This window comes from Somniosus microcephalus, chromosome 11 (genome assembly GCF_052327205.1).
Source record: "Somniosus microcephalus isolate GS21.2 chromosome 11, FLI_Smic_1.0, whole genome shotgun sequence".
NCBI classification, from domain to species: domain Eukaryota; kingdom Metazoa; phylum Chordata; class Chondrichthyes; order Squaliformes; family Somniosidae; genus Somniosus; species Somniosus microcephalus.
In genome coordinates, this window is record NC_140997.1 from 66,922,464 (window position 1) to 66,944,806 (window position 22,343).

General features: G+C 44.7%; 1 protein-coding gene across 2 annotated transcripts in view; it reads right to left on the minus strand.

Moving 5' to 3' along the window:
• Positions 1-8,056: 8,056 nt before the first annotated feature.
• LOC147110638 (carboxylesterase notum2-like) overlaps positions 8,057-22,343 on the minus strand; it is a 59,389-nt gene continuing 45,102 nt past the window's right edge. For both annotated transcript variants that reach the window (XM_086000824.1, XM_086000823.1), the window contains 2 exons: positions 15,095-15,142; positions 8,057-9,908 (listed from right to left, as the gene is read on the minus strand). In XM_086000824.1, the coding sequence (XP_085856950.1) occupies positions 9,605-9,908; positions 15,095-15,142 (352 nt within the window). In that variant the 3' untranslated portion in view covers positions 8,057-9,604. The remainder of the gene's footprint in view (positions 9,909-15,094; positions 15,143-22,343) is intronic.

The window sequence follows — 22,343 nt, forward strand, 5'->3', positions numbered from 1 at the left end:
GCCTCTGTTTGTTAGTTTCACTATTGACTTCCACCAGTAAAGACTTGTTTGTTTTCACTCCTGCTGGTCCGTGTCTCAATCATTCACGGACTTAACAGCAATGGCTGGGTCCTCAGAATGGCGAGCTTGTGCAGCATGTAGCACACAACTATGAAAACCAATACTCGGTCGGGGGAGTACTGCAGGGCTCCTCCAGAGTGGTCAACTCACCGGAACCGTTGCTTCAGTACGCCGATAGTCTGCTCGATGAGGTTCCTAGTGGCACTATGTCTGTCATTGTAGGCGAGCTCTACAGGAGTGTTGGGTTTACGGAGCGGTGTCATCAGCCAGGTGCAGAGTGGATAACCCTTGTCACCGAGGAGCCAGCCGCGAGCTTGATGCGGTGGTTGGAACAGGTCTGGGACACCAGCCTGGCACAGGATGAATGAATCGTGGCTGCTGCCAGGATAGCGGGCATTGACGGCGAGGATGCGCTGTCTGTGATCGCACACCAAGTATACGTTCAGAGAGTGGAAGCCTTTGCGGTTGCGGAAAACCTCTGCATTTTGATGAGGTGCCCGTAATGCCACGTGCGTGCAGTCAATGGCGCCCTGAACCCGCTATCCTAGCGAAGCCACATGCACATTCATGATGTTTGATCGGGTCATGGGGAATGAGATGTACTCCCTTCTTCTTCGCTGGCATAGAAATTGAGAGTCACTCTCACCTTCATTGCCACCAACAGTCGTCCTGGTTCTGAGCTGAGGCTGGAGCTCTGGTTGCAGGAGGTGGCAGAGCTCTGCGACCACCTCCTTGCTGAAGCGGAGCCTTCTAATACACTGCTCCTCTGACAGATGGATATATGAGAACTGCTCTCCCAGAATACCCTGCGAGGATAAGGTCTCCTGTGCAGAGCCCTGTTGGCCCTCCTCCCTCTGGTCACATTTTCCACTCTCTCTCTCTGCCTCCGCTGCCTCCGACGGTGAAGCTGGAGGGTGAGGCCCCGTGCTAGTACAGCCCCCATTAACTGTAAATGTGGTACAGTAGTACCAAAGGTAAGAGAAATGGGAACCTGATAAGTTTTGCTGACGACCAAAACTCCTTCAAGTAGGAAACCGTTAAATGTCTCCAAACGCCTCTCTCCCTCTCTCAACCTGTGTAGGCAGAATTGATTGCCAACAGGAAAAAGCAGGAAGCGCACACCTTTAAATAGCGCTCCCCCAGCTCCCAGCTGATTGCAAACTGTCCCGCTCTACCTGTCATTCCTCATGGCCTGAAACAAACAGCATGAACATACATGTGGCTTCGCTAGGATTGCTGAGGCAGGGGGCGAGAATCAATTTCCGGTCCAGGGTACTTCCGGGGTGGTGCGTGCTTGGATGATGTCATGATCTCCGGGCGCAGGACATCATGGCGGTAGTGTATAGCGCCACCGCAAACCGCCAGTTGAATTTCGCAGGTGGTGTTAAAATCGCCGCGCATGGGCGGTAAGTCATTAGCGCCCCGTTAGCGCCACCCGGAGGCGCTAATGGGAGGCGCTAACCAACCGAATTTTTCCCCCTATAAACTTAAAACCTACCTAACAATCATAGTAAGGATGTGATTCCTGCAGGATGTGGGAGCTTTGAGTCGCAGATATTGACCTGGACAAACACGTCTTTAGGAAATGTCTCCAATTGAAATCACTTGAGCTCAAGATGTCAGAACATGAGGCGGAGTTGGAGACAATCCAAAACATCAGGGCGGGAGAGGTTCTGGAGCACGGGTTTCAAAGGATAGTTACCCTGCTGAGAAATGGGGAGCAGGTGGTGGTGACTATCCACAGGCCAATGAAAACAGGGAAGGACAGGCTAGACCAGACCAACTTATCCTCTCCAACAAGTTTGAAAGAACTGGCTTCCTAGAGGGAGGATGATGACTCTGGGCAGGACCCCCAAATACTTTACAGTGGCACCAAAAACATGGGATGGCTCAAGTGGAAGAGGTTAGCAATTCAATTAGGAACACAGGCCTAGAAGTTGGCCTGTGCAGCATCCGTTCTTCGGCTGCTACTCAGACTACTAAGGCCCCAATATGACGGGCAGGAAGTTTGTGCATATTTCTGACAAATAGACAAATAAGGGGCCTAATGGCTGTTGGAGACCCCCTCTCCAAGATTGGTTTGCCCTGAGGCAGCCAGCGCCAGCACCAACCTATGATGCAAGACGGTCTACGGTGCATTATTATGTGTAATAAAAGAGGGCAGGACAGCAACACGTTTCACACATTCCACGTACAAACTCTTACACAAATAAAACCAATGCTCTTCACTGTAAATTTGCTGATGACACAAAGATAGGTAGGAAAGTAAATTGTGAAGAGGACATAAGGAGGCTACAAAGGGATATAGATAAGTTAAGTGAGTGGGCAAAGATCTGGCAAATGGAGTATAATGTGGGAAAATGTGAAGTTGTCCATTTTGGCAGGAAGAATTTTTAAAAAGCATATTATCTAAATAATGAGAAATTGCAGAGCTCTGAGATGCAGAGGGATCTGGATGTCCTAGTGCATGAATCGCAAAAGGTTAGTATGCAGGTACAGCAAGTAATTAGGAAAGCTAACAGAATGTTATCGTTTATTGCGAGGGGAATTGAATACAAAAGTAGGGAGGTTATGCTTCAGTTATACAGGGCATTGGTGAGACCACATCTGGAGTACTGTGTACAGTATTGGTCTCCTTATTTAAGGAAGGATGCAAATGCGTTGGAAGCAGTTCAGAGAAGGTTTATTAGACTAATACCTGGAATGGGCGGGTTGCCTTATGAGGAAAGGTTGGACAGGCTAGGCTTGTATCCGCTGGAGTTTAGAAGAGTAAGCGGTGACTTGATTGAAACATATAAGATCCTGAGGGGTCTGGACAGGGTGGATGTGGAGAGGATGTTTCCTCTTGTGGGAGAATCTAGAACTAGGGGTCACTGTTTAAAAAATAAGGGGTTGCCCATTTAAGACAGAGATGAGGAGAATTTTTTTCTCACAGAGGGTCGTGAATCTTTGGAACTCTCTTCCTCAGAGGGTGGTGGAAGCAGAGTCTTTGAATATTTTTAAGGCAGAGGTAGATAGATTCTTGGTAAGCAAGGGGGTGAAAAGTTATCGGGGGTAGGCAGGAATGTGGTGTAATTGGATCAGCCATGATCTTATTGAGTGGCGGAGCAGGCTCGAAGGGCCGCGTGGCCTACTTCTGCTCCTAATTTGTATGTTCGTATGTAAAGAATGCGCGCATTCCTTTATCGAATTTAACTTTTGATAACTCAAACAACCACGTGGGACCATGCAAAACAAAAAGGTTCATAAAATAGACCAGGTATATTTGTAACATTTTGAAATCTGCCCTTTTGATTGTTATTGAGACCCTGTATGGGACTTAGGGCCACTTTTAATATGGAAATTGGGGTCCTAGGACGTAAATAGGAGCCTGATTGCCATTTTAGGTAGGAACTGGCCAGTGCCTGCGCAGTGCAAGACCTACCTAATGTAATGTTCAGGCAAGGCTGCAAAGGGCCGACCAGCCCGTCCACCTGGTTGCAGCGGGAGGGTGTTTAAATGTGATAATCAGGGCTCCTCGCCAGTTGTAGGACCCTGGTTGCAATTTTCAGCGACAAATGGGCAGTGCAGGGGGATGCACACACTCCGCCCATTTATACCAGGTACTGAGCGGTCTAACCAGCGGGCCATGAGGGGGCCACTCAAAAAACGGGCCAAAGAAATGTTTAATCTTTGTGGAGATCAGGAGAAAGGAGGATAGCTCCACCCGGACGCACAAAAATACCGCGGGGGCACTGCTGGCCCATTCAAGGCTGCTCAGGATCGCCTCCCCAGGCCCAACCGGCTCAGCGTGGGAGGCAGCCAGTTTGCCCCCTCCCACAATCGGTGAGCTGCAGCAACGTGCTCAGTTGGTGCCCACAGCTTGATGGCAGTATTTAAATGAAACCCAAAGCGAAAATGGTTCGGGCTTTCTGATGCAGGCTTTGGGTGGGTGTCCCAGGGACTCAGTAGCATGGGTTATCAATCCTGAGTTCTACTGCTCCACGGCACCGAGAATTGCTGCCTGCAATGCATTCTCCTCAGTTCTCCGGTCAATATTTATCCCTCAACCAGCATCACTAAATCGGATTATCTCGTCATTATCTCATTGCTGTTTGTGGGACCTTGCTGTGTGCAAATTAGCTACCACATTTCCTATAATACAACAGTGACTTCAAAAAGATTTAATTGGTTGTAAAGCACTTTGGGACGTCCTGAGGTCATGAAAGGTCCTATATAAATGCAAGTTGTTTCTTTCTTTCTGTCACTGACCTACATAGATTGGAGTTTCAAAATCATTCCCTTTGACTCCAGCAATGGAATTGAGTTCAGACCTTGCCTATCTAACCTTATGAAGTGCAATGCCTAGGTCAGGTACCAGGTTTGCATCCTGGGAAAGGGGAGACTATAATCCTGACCATCTGCACTGTGCATCGATAGTAATGTGATAGTAATGTGTTACATTGGCCCGGATTTTGCGGTAGAAATAACGGTGAGGCTATCAGCGCTCATAGTTATTAAAGAGTAAATCAGACAGAAACTTCCGACGACCGCATATGTGCAGTTAATCACAGAAATAAGAAAGTTGCTGTCCAAGTTGCCCCACTCCTCCAGAAGCTTCATTAAAACAGTATCTCGCCCAGAGACTCACCATTGAAACACATGGAACGATGTGAAGTTGCTGTACTTACCCACTAAACTCGCCAGAAAAAGTTGGGACTTGTCCAGTCAAGTGTAAGTGAATTTTTAACAGTGTGATAAGTCTTAATTACTGCCAAACAACCTCTCTGGCACTGAAAATTAACTTTTACAAGTGTGGAATCTCATTCCTTCAGATTTTGATTATCGTTGGAGATTTTTAAAATGTTTTTTTTTAATTAACTTGTTCTTTCTGCCTCTTTTATCTCTCTCTCTCTTAATTCCATCTTTCTTTCCCTCTCTTATTTTCACTTTCCGTGCATGGTTTGGCATTGAATTCTAACTTACACTTTCTAGTTTAGACTTTGTGTGCCTCAGGAAGGTCCAAGATTCCCTGTAGAGGGCGCCGCGCTGTTTTGGTTCTCTAATAACTGTAAGTTCCAGTGCAAAAGCCCACAGAAAGTCTGTTTGTTTGCTGCTGACTGCAAAATCCAGGCCAATATATATTAGATGCAGTGTAGTGATCTACACTTATTTGTAAAGTAAGGTTGCATCAGCAAATTATAAACATACAAAGAGAATGCTGAAGTATGTGTTGAATCGGGTAGGACTGTGACCAATGTTCCCTCTTATTTTTATTTTCGCTGCCCTTTAACGGGCTGTGCGGCCTGTTTAAATTTTAGCGCATGTGCGATTTTTCCCATATAAAAGCTGATGAGCGGACCATGCAGGACCTCCAGACCGCCGCGTGGCCACGCAGCTTAACGGGAATGTTGGCTGTGACTACTTGTCATACCTTGCACCGTGTGCACATAAGTAATTGATATGTAACAACATTGTTTAGTCAGAAATTTGGACTTAAGAGAATTTGTCGATTTTACACCCAGTTAAAGGTCTGCCTTAAGTCCCGCCAGAGATATGGGACAGTGTAAGATGCGCCTGCCTTAGCTGCGCTGAGCTGCAGCCATGCAAATTGCATTGGTTCAGATCAGGCTGACGTCATGGGGAAACTTTCAACTGCTGCCCATCCGTTTCACACTTGCAAAATGGATGGGCGTGTAGCAGCAGAAAATCAGGTGGGGTGGAGGGGAGAGGTGGGAGAGGAGGGTGGCAGCATGGCCGTTCCATTGATGCGATATTCAGGTGGGCCTGTAAATGGGCGGGCAGCACTGCCTTGACCAGGTATGAGGCTGCTTAAATATGCAAACTTGCAGTTTTCTGACAGATGGGAGGCCTCAAAAGCTCCCCGAATGATTCTTCAAAGGGATGCATGCAAAGCAGGATTCTCCAGTGACATAATGTGTAATTGTTCCAGCTAAGGAAGTCTGTATAGTTCATTTAGTTCACATACTTATATGTCATTTTGTTACTGCACTTTTAGGATCAATGCTGGTCTGTAGACTGTAGAGTTTAAAATATAGACGATTGACAGCTTGCTATCATCAAATGTACCATTGCTGACCCTCCACTGTCTCAAAATTGTCAGACTGCTTGTCTGACATCCAGTACTGGCTGTGCAGAAATTTCCTCCAACTAAATATTGGGAAGACGGAAGCCATTGGCCGGAAATTTCCGTGGTGTCAGCGGGCAGGATCGGTGGTGGGTCGGGTGGGAAAATGTTTTTTTTGACGGTCGGGAACCCGCTGTCAGCCCGCCGCAACACACCTTTCCCAATGTCGGGTCTGTCAGCGCTGAGCAGACCTGACAGGCAGCGGCGGCGACCCAACTAAACTCATTATAGTGTACTTACCAGACCCTTAACAGGCCTTTTTAACTTTAATTTCATGACCACGGGAACCATGCTGTTCGGGGACCATGGCTGTCAACCTGAGGTGGGAGTTCAGTGGCCATTGCTCCAGCTGATTACTTGACAGCTTCAAATGTACAGTAAAAGCTCCCACCTGACAGAAATCACTTTCCTCAGCCACAAACTGTTTCTCAGTCCATTTCCAGCACAGATTCTGCAGGCTTTCCACTTTCCATCCACTCTCACCTCATTGGAAGAACCTCTCTCACCATTGACAGAATGCTTCTGTCATCTCTACTTCACATGACATCTATTCCATCAACATGGGTGCCCGTTATACTGTCTCACCTAGGTCCTCAGAATCTGAACACGATCAGCCCCAACACCAGCAGCATTAGGCACACCAGCAGGACCAACAACAACACCAACTTTCTCTACAATCACCTGATGCTGCACAGGACAGAGGGCATCAGCACCTGTCCACATTGCTGCCTGGGAGGCCAGGGATGGCCTCACCATGGCCAGATTTACTTCACTTGATGCTGTACACCCTGGCTGCCATATGATGCTCCAGGTTGGCACCACCCCACACCAATACCATAAAGCATCCCTACAATGTCCAAGCCATTCCTTTCACACCACCATTGAGCGGGGGGGGGGGGGGGGTGGCACCGTTATGCCTCACCATTCATTGCAACTCACTAAGCCACTTCCAAAGGTGTACATAAATCTGTCCAAGAACGCAAAGTGTTGAAAATAAAGATTTTTATATTTGACAGCACATTAACAGAAACTTTACATAAACTTTGGATAAAACACCCAAGTGGCAACCCATGTGTGATAGCTGGTGTGATTGCACTAGGATGAGGGTGAGTGGTGGCTAGTGAGATGGGGATGTGATAATATAGATAGAGAGGGATAGATGGAGGTGCAAGGTAAGTTGGTGTGAGTAAGAATGTGCAGGAGTAGGGTAGGGAAGGCAGAATGATGGGGATGTGATGAGAGGCACAGCAGGATGAAGGTGAGTGCGGCTTCGTACTAATGTTTTGTGATCTAATGAGATCATTGAAAGGTTTGTGCCACTGCATCCAGGTCCTCCTGACTACATCCCTGCTTGTGACCTCCTCTGCAATGTGCAACCAGGCTGTGTTGGTCTCCTGGGGCGGTCTTTTTCACCCATGGGAAGAGAAGAGGACATCCCTGCATGCTGCAGATGGAGGGAGTCGTGGGAGAACCTGGGTGCAGCCCTGCACCTCTGTGCAGTGATTGTCAGTGTTTGCAGCACTTCAATGCTGTAGAACACTGACAGCACAAACCTGAAAAGTAAGGTGGCCATGGTCCCTTTAAGGAAACTGGCTGATGACGCGTCATGAATGACATCACCAGACCCGCATCCTCTAATTGGACCGGGAGACTCGCTGAGCGGGCTTAACAAGCCCCATTAACGTAAATTCATTTTAGGCAGCGGGATGGAGCCAGCAGTGGGGCCGCGACCCGCCACCGACATCGCCCGCCCCGGACCCACCGAGGTGAGCAAAATCACGGCCAAAGCCTCTGGTGGTCTCACGTTCTCACAGGCAAGCAAAACAAGTCTAGACTCAAAATCACAAAATTATAAAATTGCTCCACAAAATCATTCCCAGCTGTAGTAATTTTATTTGAAATGATATTACAAGTAACAGCTCAGAAAATCACAATGAGTTAAATGAGTATATCTCATTACAAACACCTTCATCTGATTATGGTGCAAGAAAGCCAGAAAAATTACTGAATCATAAACGTAAATGTTTGTAAGTAAGATAACTTATTGATAATAGTATACATTACACATAAAATATATGTTAATGCAAAATATAAGTTATTAGTATAGGAGTAATCAGTACACAGTATTTTTCGTAATCTATTTGGTTTTTATGTAATGTTTCCTCATCTCGCCAACTCATCATTCAGAATTATCGCCCCCTAGTTGCTTTCTACAAAATTTAATTCTTATTTACTCGCTACTACAATGATAAGTTGAAGAGCAGCCACAAATAATACACAAATGCAGAAGGATACTACCGACTGGCCAAACAGCTGGGCCCTTGTTTTTTTTTTATTGTCAAATTAGCAACCTTAATCAGAAAAAATAATTAAATTCTAGGATCATTGTTTTGGAAAGCATGGTAGGGGTTTATTTGACTGCTATTCAACCACTGATTTTGCATGTAAATTTTCACTGGAGTATTTTTTCCCCTATATGTAAAGTTTACAAGCTTATGACAGTTTAGTAAAAGAAAAGAAAAATTTGCATTTATATAGCGTCTTTCACGATCACCAGATGTCCCAAAGCGCTTTACAGCCAATGAAGTACTTTTGAAGTGTAGTCACTGTTGTAATGTAGGAAAAGAAGCTTTCTCTAACTTTACACGCAGAAGAAAAAATAAATCCCTTTTTTTATTTAGAGTGTGGAACATAGAGGATTCAGTCTGTTCTCAGTGTAAGCCTTAGCACTGAGATATCCACATATATTTGGCCAATGCACTGGTGGTATCAAAACATTTTCATCCTCTAAGTATGTTTTGATATATTATTGCCCTAACTGCTCTTTAGAAAAAACAAACCAGTTTCTTTGTACCCCAGGCAAGCAATTAATAAAACCAATTGGAATTCTCCTTTTCCTTGAATCTAAACACAAACAGCAGCAACAAAATAGATGGAAATGAATGTGATAACAATGGATCTATCGTTTAACCCCTTCACTGCCGGTAACAAGCAGACTTGTTTAAACCAGTAATAAAATGAATGTGGTTTCACTTTACCCATTTAATCCCAGTAAATATATGTATTACTTTATTAATGTTCTAGATTAGAAATGATCAAAACCAAATACTCTTTGAATACGCATTCAACAAAAGTGAAGAACACGTTTTATGGAAATGTGAAATACAAATGAAACCCATCACTTCCTCAAACAGCAGAATTGGCAGTAAAGGAGTTGAACCATGCTTGTCGCAATGCCAGGTTAAAAATATATAGTTATGCTAAACTGGAATACATTCTGAATAATTGGGCATGCTAATTCAAAATTCCAGCTTTGTTAACCAAACAATGCTGTGACTGAAATCCAATGTTTTCACTAAATATTATCACACAGAGGAAAATACATAATTCTGAGTAACTAAAATTAGTTTTAAGACTTTAACCTCCGTTACTAAGCATCCCCAGCAGGTGGCTGGGTTCCATTCCAAGCTGCTGTGCTATTCTTTGAACATCAAAGCCCATGTTCATCAGGAGCTGGATCATGTTAACTTCCTGACCTGTGACCTGATCGCGAAGAGCTGGGCAAGTAGGGTTACAATGGGGCAGCCGACATTGATCAATTAAATGGAAGGAGCAATTTCTCACAGGGGGTCGTGAACTCTTGTTCTCTTGGAGACTTCGGTCCCAGCACTGTAACGCTCTGTTCAAGGAAGTTCCCCTCACCTGAAAATCCAGCCAGTTGCTAAAATAAAATATTGAGGAACCATTATATAAATGCAAATTGTTGCAGTAATTAGACATAAAGGCCTAGAAATTCATCTCGGGTGGTCGCGCAAAACAGATGGTGTCGGATTGGCCGCCCGTTATACGCAGTGCCTGATATTCAGTTCTATTGCAGTCAGTGGGACTGAGTATCAGACGCTGCATATAACAGGACGCCGATCCGATACCGCCCGTTTTGGGCACCGCCCGAGATGAATTTCTAGCCCAGAGTTCTGCTGATCGTTGTGGCTTTAACCATTTTATTAATGGGACAAAATAAAACTACCTTGAAAGTTTCTAATAAACTTTCAACTACAATACACCATTGGTCCAATGGTTCTGCTGCTGGTGTGCACCAATGGTGAAGGGGTACTGGTTTTTTTTGGTTTTCAGGGTACATTCGAATCCAATTGTATCATTTAAGGTAGTTTGATTCATATAGAAAATATAACCAATCTAATTTACAATACAACAATGTTTGGTGACCTTATGTGTAAAATGGTTCTATTATTCTTGATATAATGGTCAACAGTGGATTGAGAGTTTATGCTCATCTTACAGGATTTAAACGAACTGTGTAGTCTTAGACCAATGTGGATTAGGATCCTAATGCCTGCAATTTTTGGATGGTCTCCCAATTGCCCACTGTAAATTCAGCGAAAACCCTAGAGAAACGGCGTAAATGGCCGTTTATCCGGTGTTTCCGCCAATCTTTCACCTAAATTATGGCAGGAGATTGGGAGAGCTCCATGGAAATGCTATGCTCAAGAACAAAGGAACCATGAGATCATTGTAGGATGTCATACAGATCTGAAAAGAGTTAGACACAGATAAATTCCTCCATTAAAATGGCTGGTGTTAAACAACAACAAATTTGTTGTTTAATAAATGAACCTGAACTGTTGAGTTTGCAATTCAGTCCAGTACCCATCCTAGTAAATAGAGGTCTAACCATTATGCTTTTGTATAGTATAAAATACTATTGTATGCATCGATGAAACTATTATTTTCAAAGTATGCACCCACTTCCGTCTTTACATGGATATTTGGGATTGTTTTGGACATTCCCGATGGCAGAGCTGAAATGTGTCAGGCAAACATTTAATTGGAAATGTAAATTTAAAAGTCAAAGATTTAGATAATCTATATCTAATGTCCCCTATTTAAAAATTACTGTTGTGCAAATTTTCATCTTTCTATCTCTGTAACCTCCAACTGCCCTACACCCACCTCCCCCTACTCTCCATTCCTCTGACTCTGGTCCTTTGCCCCACTATTGGCGGCTGTGCCTTCTGCTGCCTAGGCCCAATGCTATGGAATTCCTTTCCTAAACACCTCGACATCTTCAGCTCCCTGTCCTCTTTTAAGACCCTCCTTAATACCAGCCTCTTGCATCAAGCTTTTGACCATCCCCCCTCATACCCAGCTCATTGTTTCGCCATGTATTTTTTGATTATGCCTCTGTGAAATGCCCGGGGATGTTTTTGTACATTAAAGTCGCTATATAAATTCAAGTTTTGTTGTGTTGTTGATCAGCCATAGGGGACTAAGGAGAACATGGTGGACATTCAGGAGATGGGGGCTGGGCAACACGCTCACCATGCCCCCCATCCCCATGTCAGGCATGTGTCGGAGTTTCTGGCCACATGGGGTAGGTGAGCAGCTTAGTGATGCTTGTGCCCGACTGTGCCGTGCTCACAATGACCCCATGGACTCTGGTGGCATCATCGCTGGAGGGTACCAGTGGATACATTCCTAGCGTAACTACCGGGATCGCGTCCCAAGGATTTTCAGACCCTTTGCATTTAACTACTTGGCACCTGTTTCAATGAGCAACCACTTGTCAGCAGTGATGTTCGTTTCACAGCTGTCAGAAAATATAAAAATCAAGATTTGTCAGAGATTTCTTAGGCCAAGAAGGCCTAACCATTATTGCTACGAAAGACAAAGAGCTGAAGTTGCTGGTTGCTGTCCTGCTATTTCACCATTGCCCTGTGTTTTAAGTTATGATAATGAAATGTTAAAACAAGGATGTCAGAACATTTGCCTATTGTTACTTCAGTTGGAATCAATGCTGTGTGATTTGGAGATGATTTTGGAATGAAACGTTAAAAAGGTAAAAATTACTTTTTTGGAGAATGCCTTGTACACTGTAACATTGTTGATGCACATGCCTTCCAATGGAATGCAACTTAATGAATTACATAAAAATTAGATATGCACTATGCTGTTATTTTATCGGTACCGCATGCACTTGACTTTGAAGTTCAAATTTATATTGTATTTCAGTCGCCTTTAAGTTTGCAGTAATATTACACTACTGACGAGAGACTGGTATCTATTGAGTGCAAAGCACAGCCAACAAAACTCAAGTTATACTGTGTAAGCCTGGTTGCTACTCGCATTCTTTATGTCAGGTGACAGCTCTCATTATACATGTTTACACTCACGTGCAGTGCTGCGTTCCCTCATCTAGTTTGAATGTTAGGAAAAAGTGTGGGGGGAGGCGAATGGGAGTAGTATCTGCTTTAACTTAACATTAACTATACTTAGTATTAAGCTAATAAAGTGGTCAGGAGAACCAAAGGACTTCCTGTGCCTTTTCTAAATCTGCCTTCACACCAGACTGGATTTATACTCCACCCAAACAGTTCAAACTGTGTGAAAAATGCCCCTGTCCTCAGGAATCAGGCTCCCAATTTATACTGCATTGACAGGCACCTGAAATCACTTTGCATCAAAGCAAATGTAGCAGTACAATTGCAGACTTAGACTCATTTTATTCGTTTCCTTTGTCTATTATTTGTTTCTGAGTTTGCAAATAAGTTTAAACATTGTTAAATTCATGTAGTGAAGCTTGTGTTTGTGTGCCCGTGTGATTTTAATAAGGATGATTACATTGTGAGGAATGTTGAGCGGAAACTAATCACATTGTCTAAAAATGTATACGTTACGAATGAAACAATTGTGAGTAAGAGTCCTTTAGGCTGATTGCATGACTAGATTGTGAAATACATCTAAAAGTATCATTGTGCTGGCCATGAATGAATCTGATATTTTTCACAGGTTATTACCATCACCTTGTTTAAAGCTTCTTGCAAAAATTATTGATAACCGACTGTAAGTTCCAAAGAGCTGCGGAATACTATTATTTTTGTGGCGTTAAGGAGGAGGAAGGACAACATTGGATGGCATTTTGATTATTCAGCAAGCATATGTGTTTAAATATATTCATGTTCACATACTCTGTATGTTTTAAACTGATAATTACAATAAAAATAAACAATTAAATCTTATCTGATTGTTAACTATCGGCTCTGGCTAAAAACATAATATAACAGAATTTCTTGTTCAAATGCAGTCAACTGGAAAAAATGGAACAGATGTTCATAGAATGAGTTTTTAGTTTTTGTATGCTTAACACAAATATTTGATCAGGTGTAGTTTTTATTCAAGTGGAACTTACTGCACTTAGCACAGCTCTGGACTCCATTAACGCACGGTGGCATAGTGGTTAGCACTGTTGCCTCACAGCGCCAGGGACCCGGGTTCAAATCCAGCCTCGGGTGACTGTCTGTGTGGAGTTTGCACATTCTCCCCGTGTTTGCGTGGGTTTTCTCCGGGTGCTCCGGTTTCCTCCCACAGTCCAAAGATGTGCGGGTTAGGTTGATTGGCTATGATAAATTGACCCTTAGTGTTAGGGGGATTAAATACGTGGGGTTACGGGGATCGGGTGGGATATGTGTCGGTGCAGGCTCGATGGGCCGAAATGGCCTCTATCTGCACTGTGGGGTTTCTGTGATTCTGTGATTCTGTGAACCGCCCCCACCCCCTGACTGCCACGCCAAGCTCAGCCCAGGGGTTTAAGGCCGTGGCATCCTGCTTGACCTCAAGCCGAGTTTCCTTCTCCCCGTCCAATGCATCTTCAAAACTGCTTTTTCCCAGCTCCACAATATTGCCCTCCTCTGCTGCTACCACTCCCCCACTGTTGCTGAGGCCCTAATCTGTTACTTTCATTAATTCATGTTACAATTCCTAGAATGATCCCTTTGTTGACTTCCACTCCCCATAAAGTAGAACTTGTCTGAACGCCACAGCCTGCAGCTTCTTCCGCACCAAGTCCCTCACCACCATCACTCCCATCCTTGTCGGGCTTCACAGGGGGTAATATTCACTTTGGGCTTGAGTGGAATACTGGAAACTAAAATCGGGCAGGGTGAACAACGGGCGGTCGATCCGCAACCACCAGCGTTCTGCCCGTGCCCACACCCACTGACCTCCTGTGCCAAAATATCAATTCTAAGATCATTGCCCTCGAGTTAAAACTTCTTTATGGCCTTGCTTCGTCCTACTTCTGTGTTCTCGTCTAGCTGTATAACCCTGCGCACAAGCTCTGCTCCTTCAACACCAGTTCACTTCTTATTGCTGACTCCTCCATTGGCCACTATGCCCTTGTCCTCTGCAAACTCCTCCCAATATCCCTTCCTGATTGCAAAAAGACTCCCTCCTTAAAACCTTTCTCTCTGACCTGTCCCTAATTCTTTTTCTCTCCTGCTCTGTGTTCACCTTTTCTAAAATGCTCAGAGACTTTACTCAGTGTGTGAGGAGTGCTGCATCAGTATAACTCGTTGTGATCAACAGAATTCATTTTCTAAAAAGCATTTTCAGTATTAAAAAGTACCTTATGTGTTCATCGTAGGTGACTGTATAAAAATGTCTCACATTGGCACAGAGAATTCAAAACTCATGAATTTGGAGGTCCATAACCAATAACCGCCACAGTAAATATTTGCTTGTAGCATTTTTTGTTTGCAAAAGATTGCGGAGTAAGAATATTCCACTATAATTTTGCAAACTTTAGATTAGTTCATTTTCCATGACATCATGTGTTGCCTAATTTTAACGAGGCAATCATTAGTTTAACTGAAATTTTACCCTTATTATAAAACATGATTTAAAAATAGCTACGGCACAGTGCTAATCTCCTGTCTAACAACATCATGAAGGGTATGACTGATACAGTGCAGATGTGTTCTGACAGAATCAGCAGAGGAAATATATGCACTCTATAAATCGTTTAATGAGCTAATTCTCAATAGCAGAATACAAATCCAATAATATTTTATGTAATAGCTTTTCAATTTGTTTACCATCTTAATGTCTTACCTTTTAGAGATCATGGTGTGCGATAGACATGCTGGGGCAAATACAGCTCTAAAATAGAAATGATTAAAATTATGCACAATCTATTGTACAGCAAACATCAGAGCAGTACATACATTTGCAAAACACTAAAACTACACGGTTCCGTTCTGAGGCACCTTAGACCATTTAGAATGAAATGATATATGTGGATTGCACACTGATTGAACGATTTCAGGCACAATACTTTTCACTGCGCTCTCGTAAAACTCAGAAAGGGGCTAACTTATGTTTTTTACTGTTTTCTAGCACTGAGGACCTAAATCTTTTCAAGTCCCAGAAACAGCAAGTAACTACAGTACTTAAAAAGAGACTGCTAATTTTTCGAGTGAATACTTTGTACTCTTTCATGCCAACTTGACTGGGTTGCATTGAGGTCTACATCAGGCTCTGAGCATATAATCTAGGCTGACACTTCACAACAGCACTAGTGCCTCATTGTCGAAGGAGACGCTCTTCAAATGAGAATGTTAATCTGTCCTGATCTGCCTGTTCTCGTGGTTTAAATGGACATAACCAGTCCCACGGTACCATACAAAGAAGGGGCAGGGAGTCCTCCCAGTTTCCTGGATAGCATTCTTCCTAGAAACAGTACCATGTAAAAACAGATTGGCTGATCATTTTCACCATGGGCGTCCAATCCATCTACACCTCCATCCCCCACCAGGATGGCTTGAGGGTTCTCCGTTTCTTTCTTGAACAGAGATGCAACCAGTCCCCATCCACAACCACCCTCCTCCGCCATGCTGAACTTGTTCTTACATTGAACAACTTCTCCTTTGACTCCACTCACTTCTTCCAAATAAAAGGTGTTGCGATGGGAACTCATATGGGTCCTAGCTATGCCTGTCTTTTTGTGGGATAGAAACATAGAAACATAGAAGATAGGAGCAGGAGTAGGCCATTCGGCCCCTCGAGCCTGCTCCGCCATTCAATGAGATCATGGCTGATCATCCAAATTCAGTACCCTGTTCCTGCCTTCTCTCCATATCCCTTGATCCCTTTAGCCTTAAGAAATATATCCAATTCCTTCTTGAATATATTTAGTGAATTGGCCTCAACTGCCTTCTTTGGTAGAGAATTCCACAGGTTCACCACTCTCTGTGTGAAGAAATTCCTCCTCATCTCTGTCCTAAATGGCTTACCCCTTATCCTTAGACTGTGACCCCTGGTTCTGGACTCCCCAACCATCGGGAACATCCTTCCTGCATCTAGTCTGTCTAGTCCTGTTAGAATTTTATAAGTTTTGATGAGTTCCCCTCTCATTCTTCTAAACTCCAGCAAGTACAAGCCCAATCAACCCAATCTCTCCTCATACGTCATTCCTGCCATCCCAGGTATCAGCCTGGTGAATCTTCGCTGCACTCCTTCCATGGCAAGAACATCCTTCCTCAGATAAGGCGACCAAAACTACACACAATACTCAAGATGTGGTCTCACCAAGGCCCTGTACAACTGCAGCAAGATATCCTTGTTCCTGTACTCAAACCCTCTCGCTACGAAGGCCAACATACCATTTGCCTTCTTAACCGCCTGCTGCACCTGCATGCTTACTTTCAGCGACTGGTGCACAAGGACGCCCAGGTCTCGTTGCACTTCCCCTTCTCCCAATCTATTGCCATTCAGATAATAATCTGCCTTCCTGTTTTTGACACCAAAGTGGATAACCTCGCATTTATCCACATTATATTGCATCTGCCATGCTTCTGCCCAATCACCCAACCTGTCCAAATCATACTGGAGTTTCTTGGCATCCTCCTCACAGCACACACGCCCACCCAGCTTTGTGACGTCTGCAAACTTAGAGATATTACATCTAGTTCCCTCGTCCAGATCATTAATATATATTGTGAATAGTTGGGGTCCAAGGACCGATCCCTGCGGTACCCCACTAGTCACTGTCTGCCTCTCAGAAAAAGAGCCGTTTATTCCAACTCTTTGTTTTCTGTCTGCCAACCAGTTCTCTATCCAAGTCAATACCTTGCCCCCAATCCCATGTGCCTTAATTTTACACGCTAATCTCTTATGCGGGACCTTATCGAAAGCCTTTTGAAAATCCAAATACATCACATCCACTGGTTCTCCCTTATCTATTTTACCAGTTACATCCTCAAAGAAATTCCAGTAGATTAGTCAAGCACGATTTACCTTTTGTAAATCCATGTTGACTTTGTCCGACCCGGTCACTTTTTTCCAAGTGCCCTGCTATTACATCCTTTGTAATGGACTCTAGTATTTTCCCTACTACTGATGTCAGGCTTACCGGTCTGTAATTCCCCGTTTTCTCTCTACCACCCTTTTTGAACAGTGGGGTAACATTAGCTACCCGCCAATCCATGGGTACTGTTCCAGAGTCTATCGAATGTTGGAAGATGACCAGCAATGCATCTACTATTTCTAGGGCCACTTCCTTAAGTACCCTAGGATGTAGATTATCAGGCCCTGGGGATTTATCGGCCCTCAATCCCATCAATATCCCTACAAATACTGATTTCTATCAGTTCCTCCCTTTCATTAGACCCTATGTTCCCCGACATCTTTGGGAGGTTATTTGTGTCCTCCTTTGTGAAGACAGAACCAAAGTATGTATTTAATTGGTCTGCCATTTCTTTGTTCCCCATTATAAATTCCCCTGATTCTGACTGCAAGGGACCTATGCTTGACTTCACCAATCTTTTTCTCTTCACATATCTATAAAAGCTTATACAGTCAGTTTTTATGTTCCCTGCAAGCTTACTCTCATACTCTATTTGTGGATATGTGGAACATTCTTTGTTTCAGTCCTACTCAGGTCCCCTCCCTCACCTCTTTTTCCGGTACATCAGTGCCATTTCCTGCTCTCGCCCCGAACTGGAAAATTTCATCAACTTTGCTCCAATTTCCACCCTTCCCTCACATTCACATGATCCATTTCTGACTCTTCCCTTCCCTTCCTCGAATTCTCTGTCTCCATTTCTGGGGATAGGCTATCAACAAATATCTTCTATCAGCTCACTGACTCCCACAGCTACCTTGACTACACTTCCTCCCACCCCGCTTCCTGTAAGGACTCTATTCCATTCTCCCAGTTTCTCCATCTCCATTGCATCAGTTCCAATGATGCCACCTTCCATACCAGTGCTTTTTTTCTTCAACCGAGACTTCCCCTCCACTGAGGTTGACAGGGCCCTTGACCGTGTCCATTTCATTTCCTGCACTTCTACTCTCACCCCTTCTCCTCCCTCCCAGAACCTGTCCTCACCTTCCACTCCACCAGATTCAACGTTCAATGGATCATTTCCCGCCAACCGCAGCATGATCCCACTACCAAACACATCTTCCACTCACCTCCCCTTACAGCATTCTGAAGAGACCGTACCCTCCGCAACACCCTGGTCCACTCCTCTATCACCCCCAACACCCCTTCCCCTTCCCACAGCACCTTCCCGTGCATGCGCAGGAGATGCAACACCTGCCCTTTTACCTCCTCCCTTCCCACCATCCAGGGCCCCAAACACTCCTTCCAGGTGAAACAGCAATTTACTTGTATTTCTTTCAATTTAGTATACTGTATTCACTGCTCATGATGCGGTCTCCTCTACATTGGGGAGACCAAACGCAGATTGGGTGACGGCATTGCGGAACACCTCCGTTCAGTCTGCAAGCATGACCCCGAGCTTCCGGTTGCCTGTTACTTTAATTCTCCAGACCACTCCCACTCTGGCCTCTCTGTCTTCGGCCTCCTACTGTTCCAATGAAGCTCAAGGTAAGCGCCAGGAACAGCACCTCATCTTTCTATTAGGCACTTTACAGCCTTCTGGACTCAACATGAAGTTCAACAATTTCAGATCATAACCTCTGTATCCAGTTTTGGACGGCAGCTGTTGCTGATGATTCTTTCACACCTCCTCTAGACCCATCTTTTGTTTCTTTCCTTGTCCCATTACCACCCCTTTTGCCTTGCACCATCATCCCTTTTGTCTTTTAATCTCTCCTGCCTTCCACCCTATCACAGACCTTCACTTTTGTTCTTTCCCCCACACCCCCCTCCCCGCTGCTGTACTTGCGTAAAACCTGTTCCATCTCTAAACTTCTCTAGTTCTGACGAAGGGTCATCGACCTGAGACGTTAACTCTGTTTCTCTCTCCACAGATGCTGCCTGACCTGCTGAGTGTTTTCAGCATTTTCTGTTTTTACTGTTGGCTGATCATTTGTGTGACACTGCAGGCACACAATGACTGTCATGCTTGCCAAAATAACAACAGTCATTACATTTAAATGTATTTCAATATATGAAGTGCTTTGAGACTTATCAATGTGAAAGGCACTAAGTGAATGTAAGTGTTATAACTACAGGTATTACCCTTAAGTAAATCCATTGGGGAAAAATTCAGTATTGACCATTTTGGGGCGCTAATTAGTGCCGGCGACCGCAAAATTGAGTTTTAGCGCCCCAAGAGGGAAGTGGAGCGTTAAATCACGCGCTCCACTTCCTTCTTAGGGCGCTAACATCAGAGAGCGGGGCGGAGACTTCAGCAGCGCTGCTCACTGGGCCGTGCAGTGCTGCCACGTTCAAAGGCTCCTTCCCTCTCTTAAAGGGAAGGGCCATCGCTGCAGGCTCTGCAATTTAAAAAGTACCTACCTGGACCACCAAGGCAGCCGTGATCCCACGCGATCAGCCCGGCACTCAAGCAGAGTGCCGGGCTGATCGATCGCAGGCAGGAACCTGCGGAAAAAAACAGAACAGGAAAGGTAAGCTTTTTTTCCCACTTACCTTGGCCACCTCACCTTTAATCATCGCCCCCGAAGCAGCCGGCCGTCCGATGCCGCCTCCTGCAGCTGTCAGTGTTTTCGACCGGTGCTGCTGCAGGGGGCGGAAGTCAATTTTGGGTCCGGGGCGGTGTGCATGGCAATGATGTCACGATCTCCGGGCGAAAGAGATCGGGGCGCAAAGACATAGCGCCGCCACAAAACTCCCACCGAATATCACGGGGGTCATTGTCAGCACCTCATCGGCCCCAAATTATTATTTGTTAGCTCAAATTGATGTTTTGAACTCAATATATTTTAGACACCAAATCCCCCTCTACCAGAGCTGATGCTGACGATCAACATTGATAAATTAGTTGTGAATTCTCAACCCATCTTGGAATTTCTTGGCTTTATGTTATGATATCTTAATCCCAAAATCCAGAAGGGATGCGCTCTCCATAAATACTGTAACATTAATTTGCACCATTGTCAACCTTCTCTGAAAGAGATACTTGCTCTGGGATCTCCAGTATCAATGTTGGCAGTATCTCAATCAGTTGTATCATTTTCTAGTTTTTACTCTGATAGTTTAAAACTTCCAATTGGAACTGATCCATTTGGGATTTGCAAACCTACTCTTTCATTCTTCAATAACTCCAACATTTTCAAAGGACTTCTTTCTCAAAGAAAGTTTGAGTTGCCTTTTTCCAGGGAAGAGCCTCGAGGGGAACATGGTCATTCTCACAGCGGACTTGCCACAACGTGTCGTCTACACTCATGCTTGCTCAGGTTTTCAATGTGCTTATGATTAAGCTGTCACTCACACAGCACGTAGTGCTGCGTTAATGTTTTTACATGTTCCATGGATCCCTGATGAGTTCATGCCTGTACAGGATAGAAGCCATCCTTCTGAACAGTGAACCATCAAAAAATATAATTCACTGTAAATACTATTTGAGTTTAACGTAGCATTTGCTCCAAAATTAAAACATACATAGGCCTCGAGCTTCCACATGGCTGTTTTCCCCAATGCTGAGCTGCTGATCCACTCCAGTGCTGATAAAATCATGGGGTTGACTATTTTAAATACCCCCTAGCATTGGCTGAGCACAACTCACACATAGCACAGGAGTACCGTGCTGGGGGAGGGGAGGGGTGGAAATTTAAACTGCAGCCTTTAAAAAAATCTTGAATGGCTGAAGATTTAAGCAGCAGACTGGAGGAGCAGCAGATAAGTAGCATACTTTTTGCATGCCAGAGCTGACTATCAGGTAGCTGTAATAGGTGTTGAATGTGAGATTTAGTAGCACTTTGAAAGAATGCCTTCCATTAGAGGAACAGGTAGAGGCTCCTAAAGAAGAGAGCAGAGCTTTGGAAGGAGGCAGAACAAAAGGGCCCAAGATTGTAATGAGACCAACCTTCAGACACTCCTGGTGAAACACTGCAGAGGAGAGAAAGATTGCCCATGGAAGGAAAGTCCAGAAAAGTGTGCCGTGTGTCATGTGGAAGGAGGTGCAGTGGCACTGTGCCACATTTCTCATCTCCAGGACTACAGACCAGCGCTGGAAAAAGTTCAGTGACCCGATGAGGGCGGGCATGGTAACAGACCGACCACCCGTGCACGATTGTGACAGAAATCGTGAGGAAATGGGGTGGTGAGGCTTACCACCACCTCACCATCCCAACTGGGATTTCCCTCTTCCTGTCCCCATTGGGACCACCACTGCTCTCTCGTTCTTTGTCTGCCACATGTAATTGGCAGTGGGTGGGGGTGACACAGGTCCCGAATGCATTTTCCTTCTTTCTGTCCATGTTACCGCCACTTCCTGGACCATGAGGTTGTGGATCCTGAGAAGCTGTGGTTACAACCCTGAGGTTCCCCCAGGTTGGAAAAGGTTTTGTAATGGCCTTGCCTCCATTCTGTCCCAACAGTTACCTGTTGAAGACCCTGGTCTTAGCCACGGACTTCAGTGGGACATCCTTTCTGATCTTTGGAGCACTTCTGCCCCTTTAAGGTACCTCGTCTGATCTTCTCTGCTGCAGAACTGCCAAGAGTCTCATCCTTTGCATCGGTGGTCCCTCTCGACAGCAGGAATCCAGCAGAACTTTACCCTAAAGAGGAGAATCTCCTCGTCTGGGCATTATGCATTGCCTGAGCAGAGAAATAATGTAGTGGAGAGGCTCATGTCCTGGTAACAGGCAGAAAAAATGAAAATCTACATTGAAAATTCCCCTAACATGAAGTACAGAAAACCTTAAAACACCTTCCGCCACTATAACAGGGTTCTGTTAGCAGATCTATCAGTTCTCTGATGCCACCTGGGAGATATCCATCAAGTGCTAACCTTAACCTAAGTCATGTAATCATGTTACAGGAGAGATTTGCGCACAATGCCCGTGAAAGGCAGGGAGGCATCCCAGACATTAGAGAGCTGGACCACAATGGGAAGCAAGCCAGACAGATGGTGGAGAAGCAATCTGC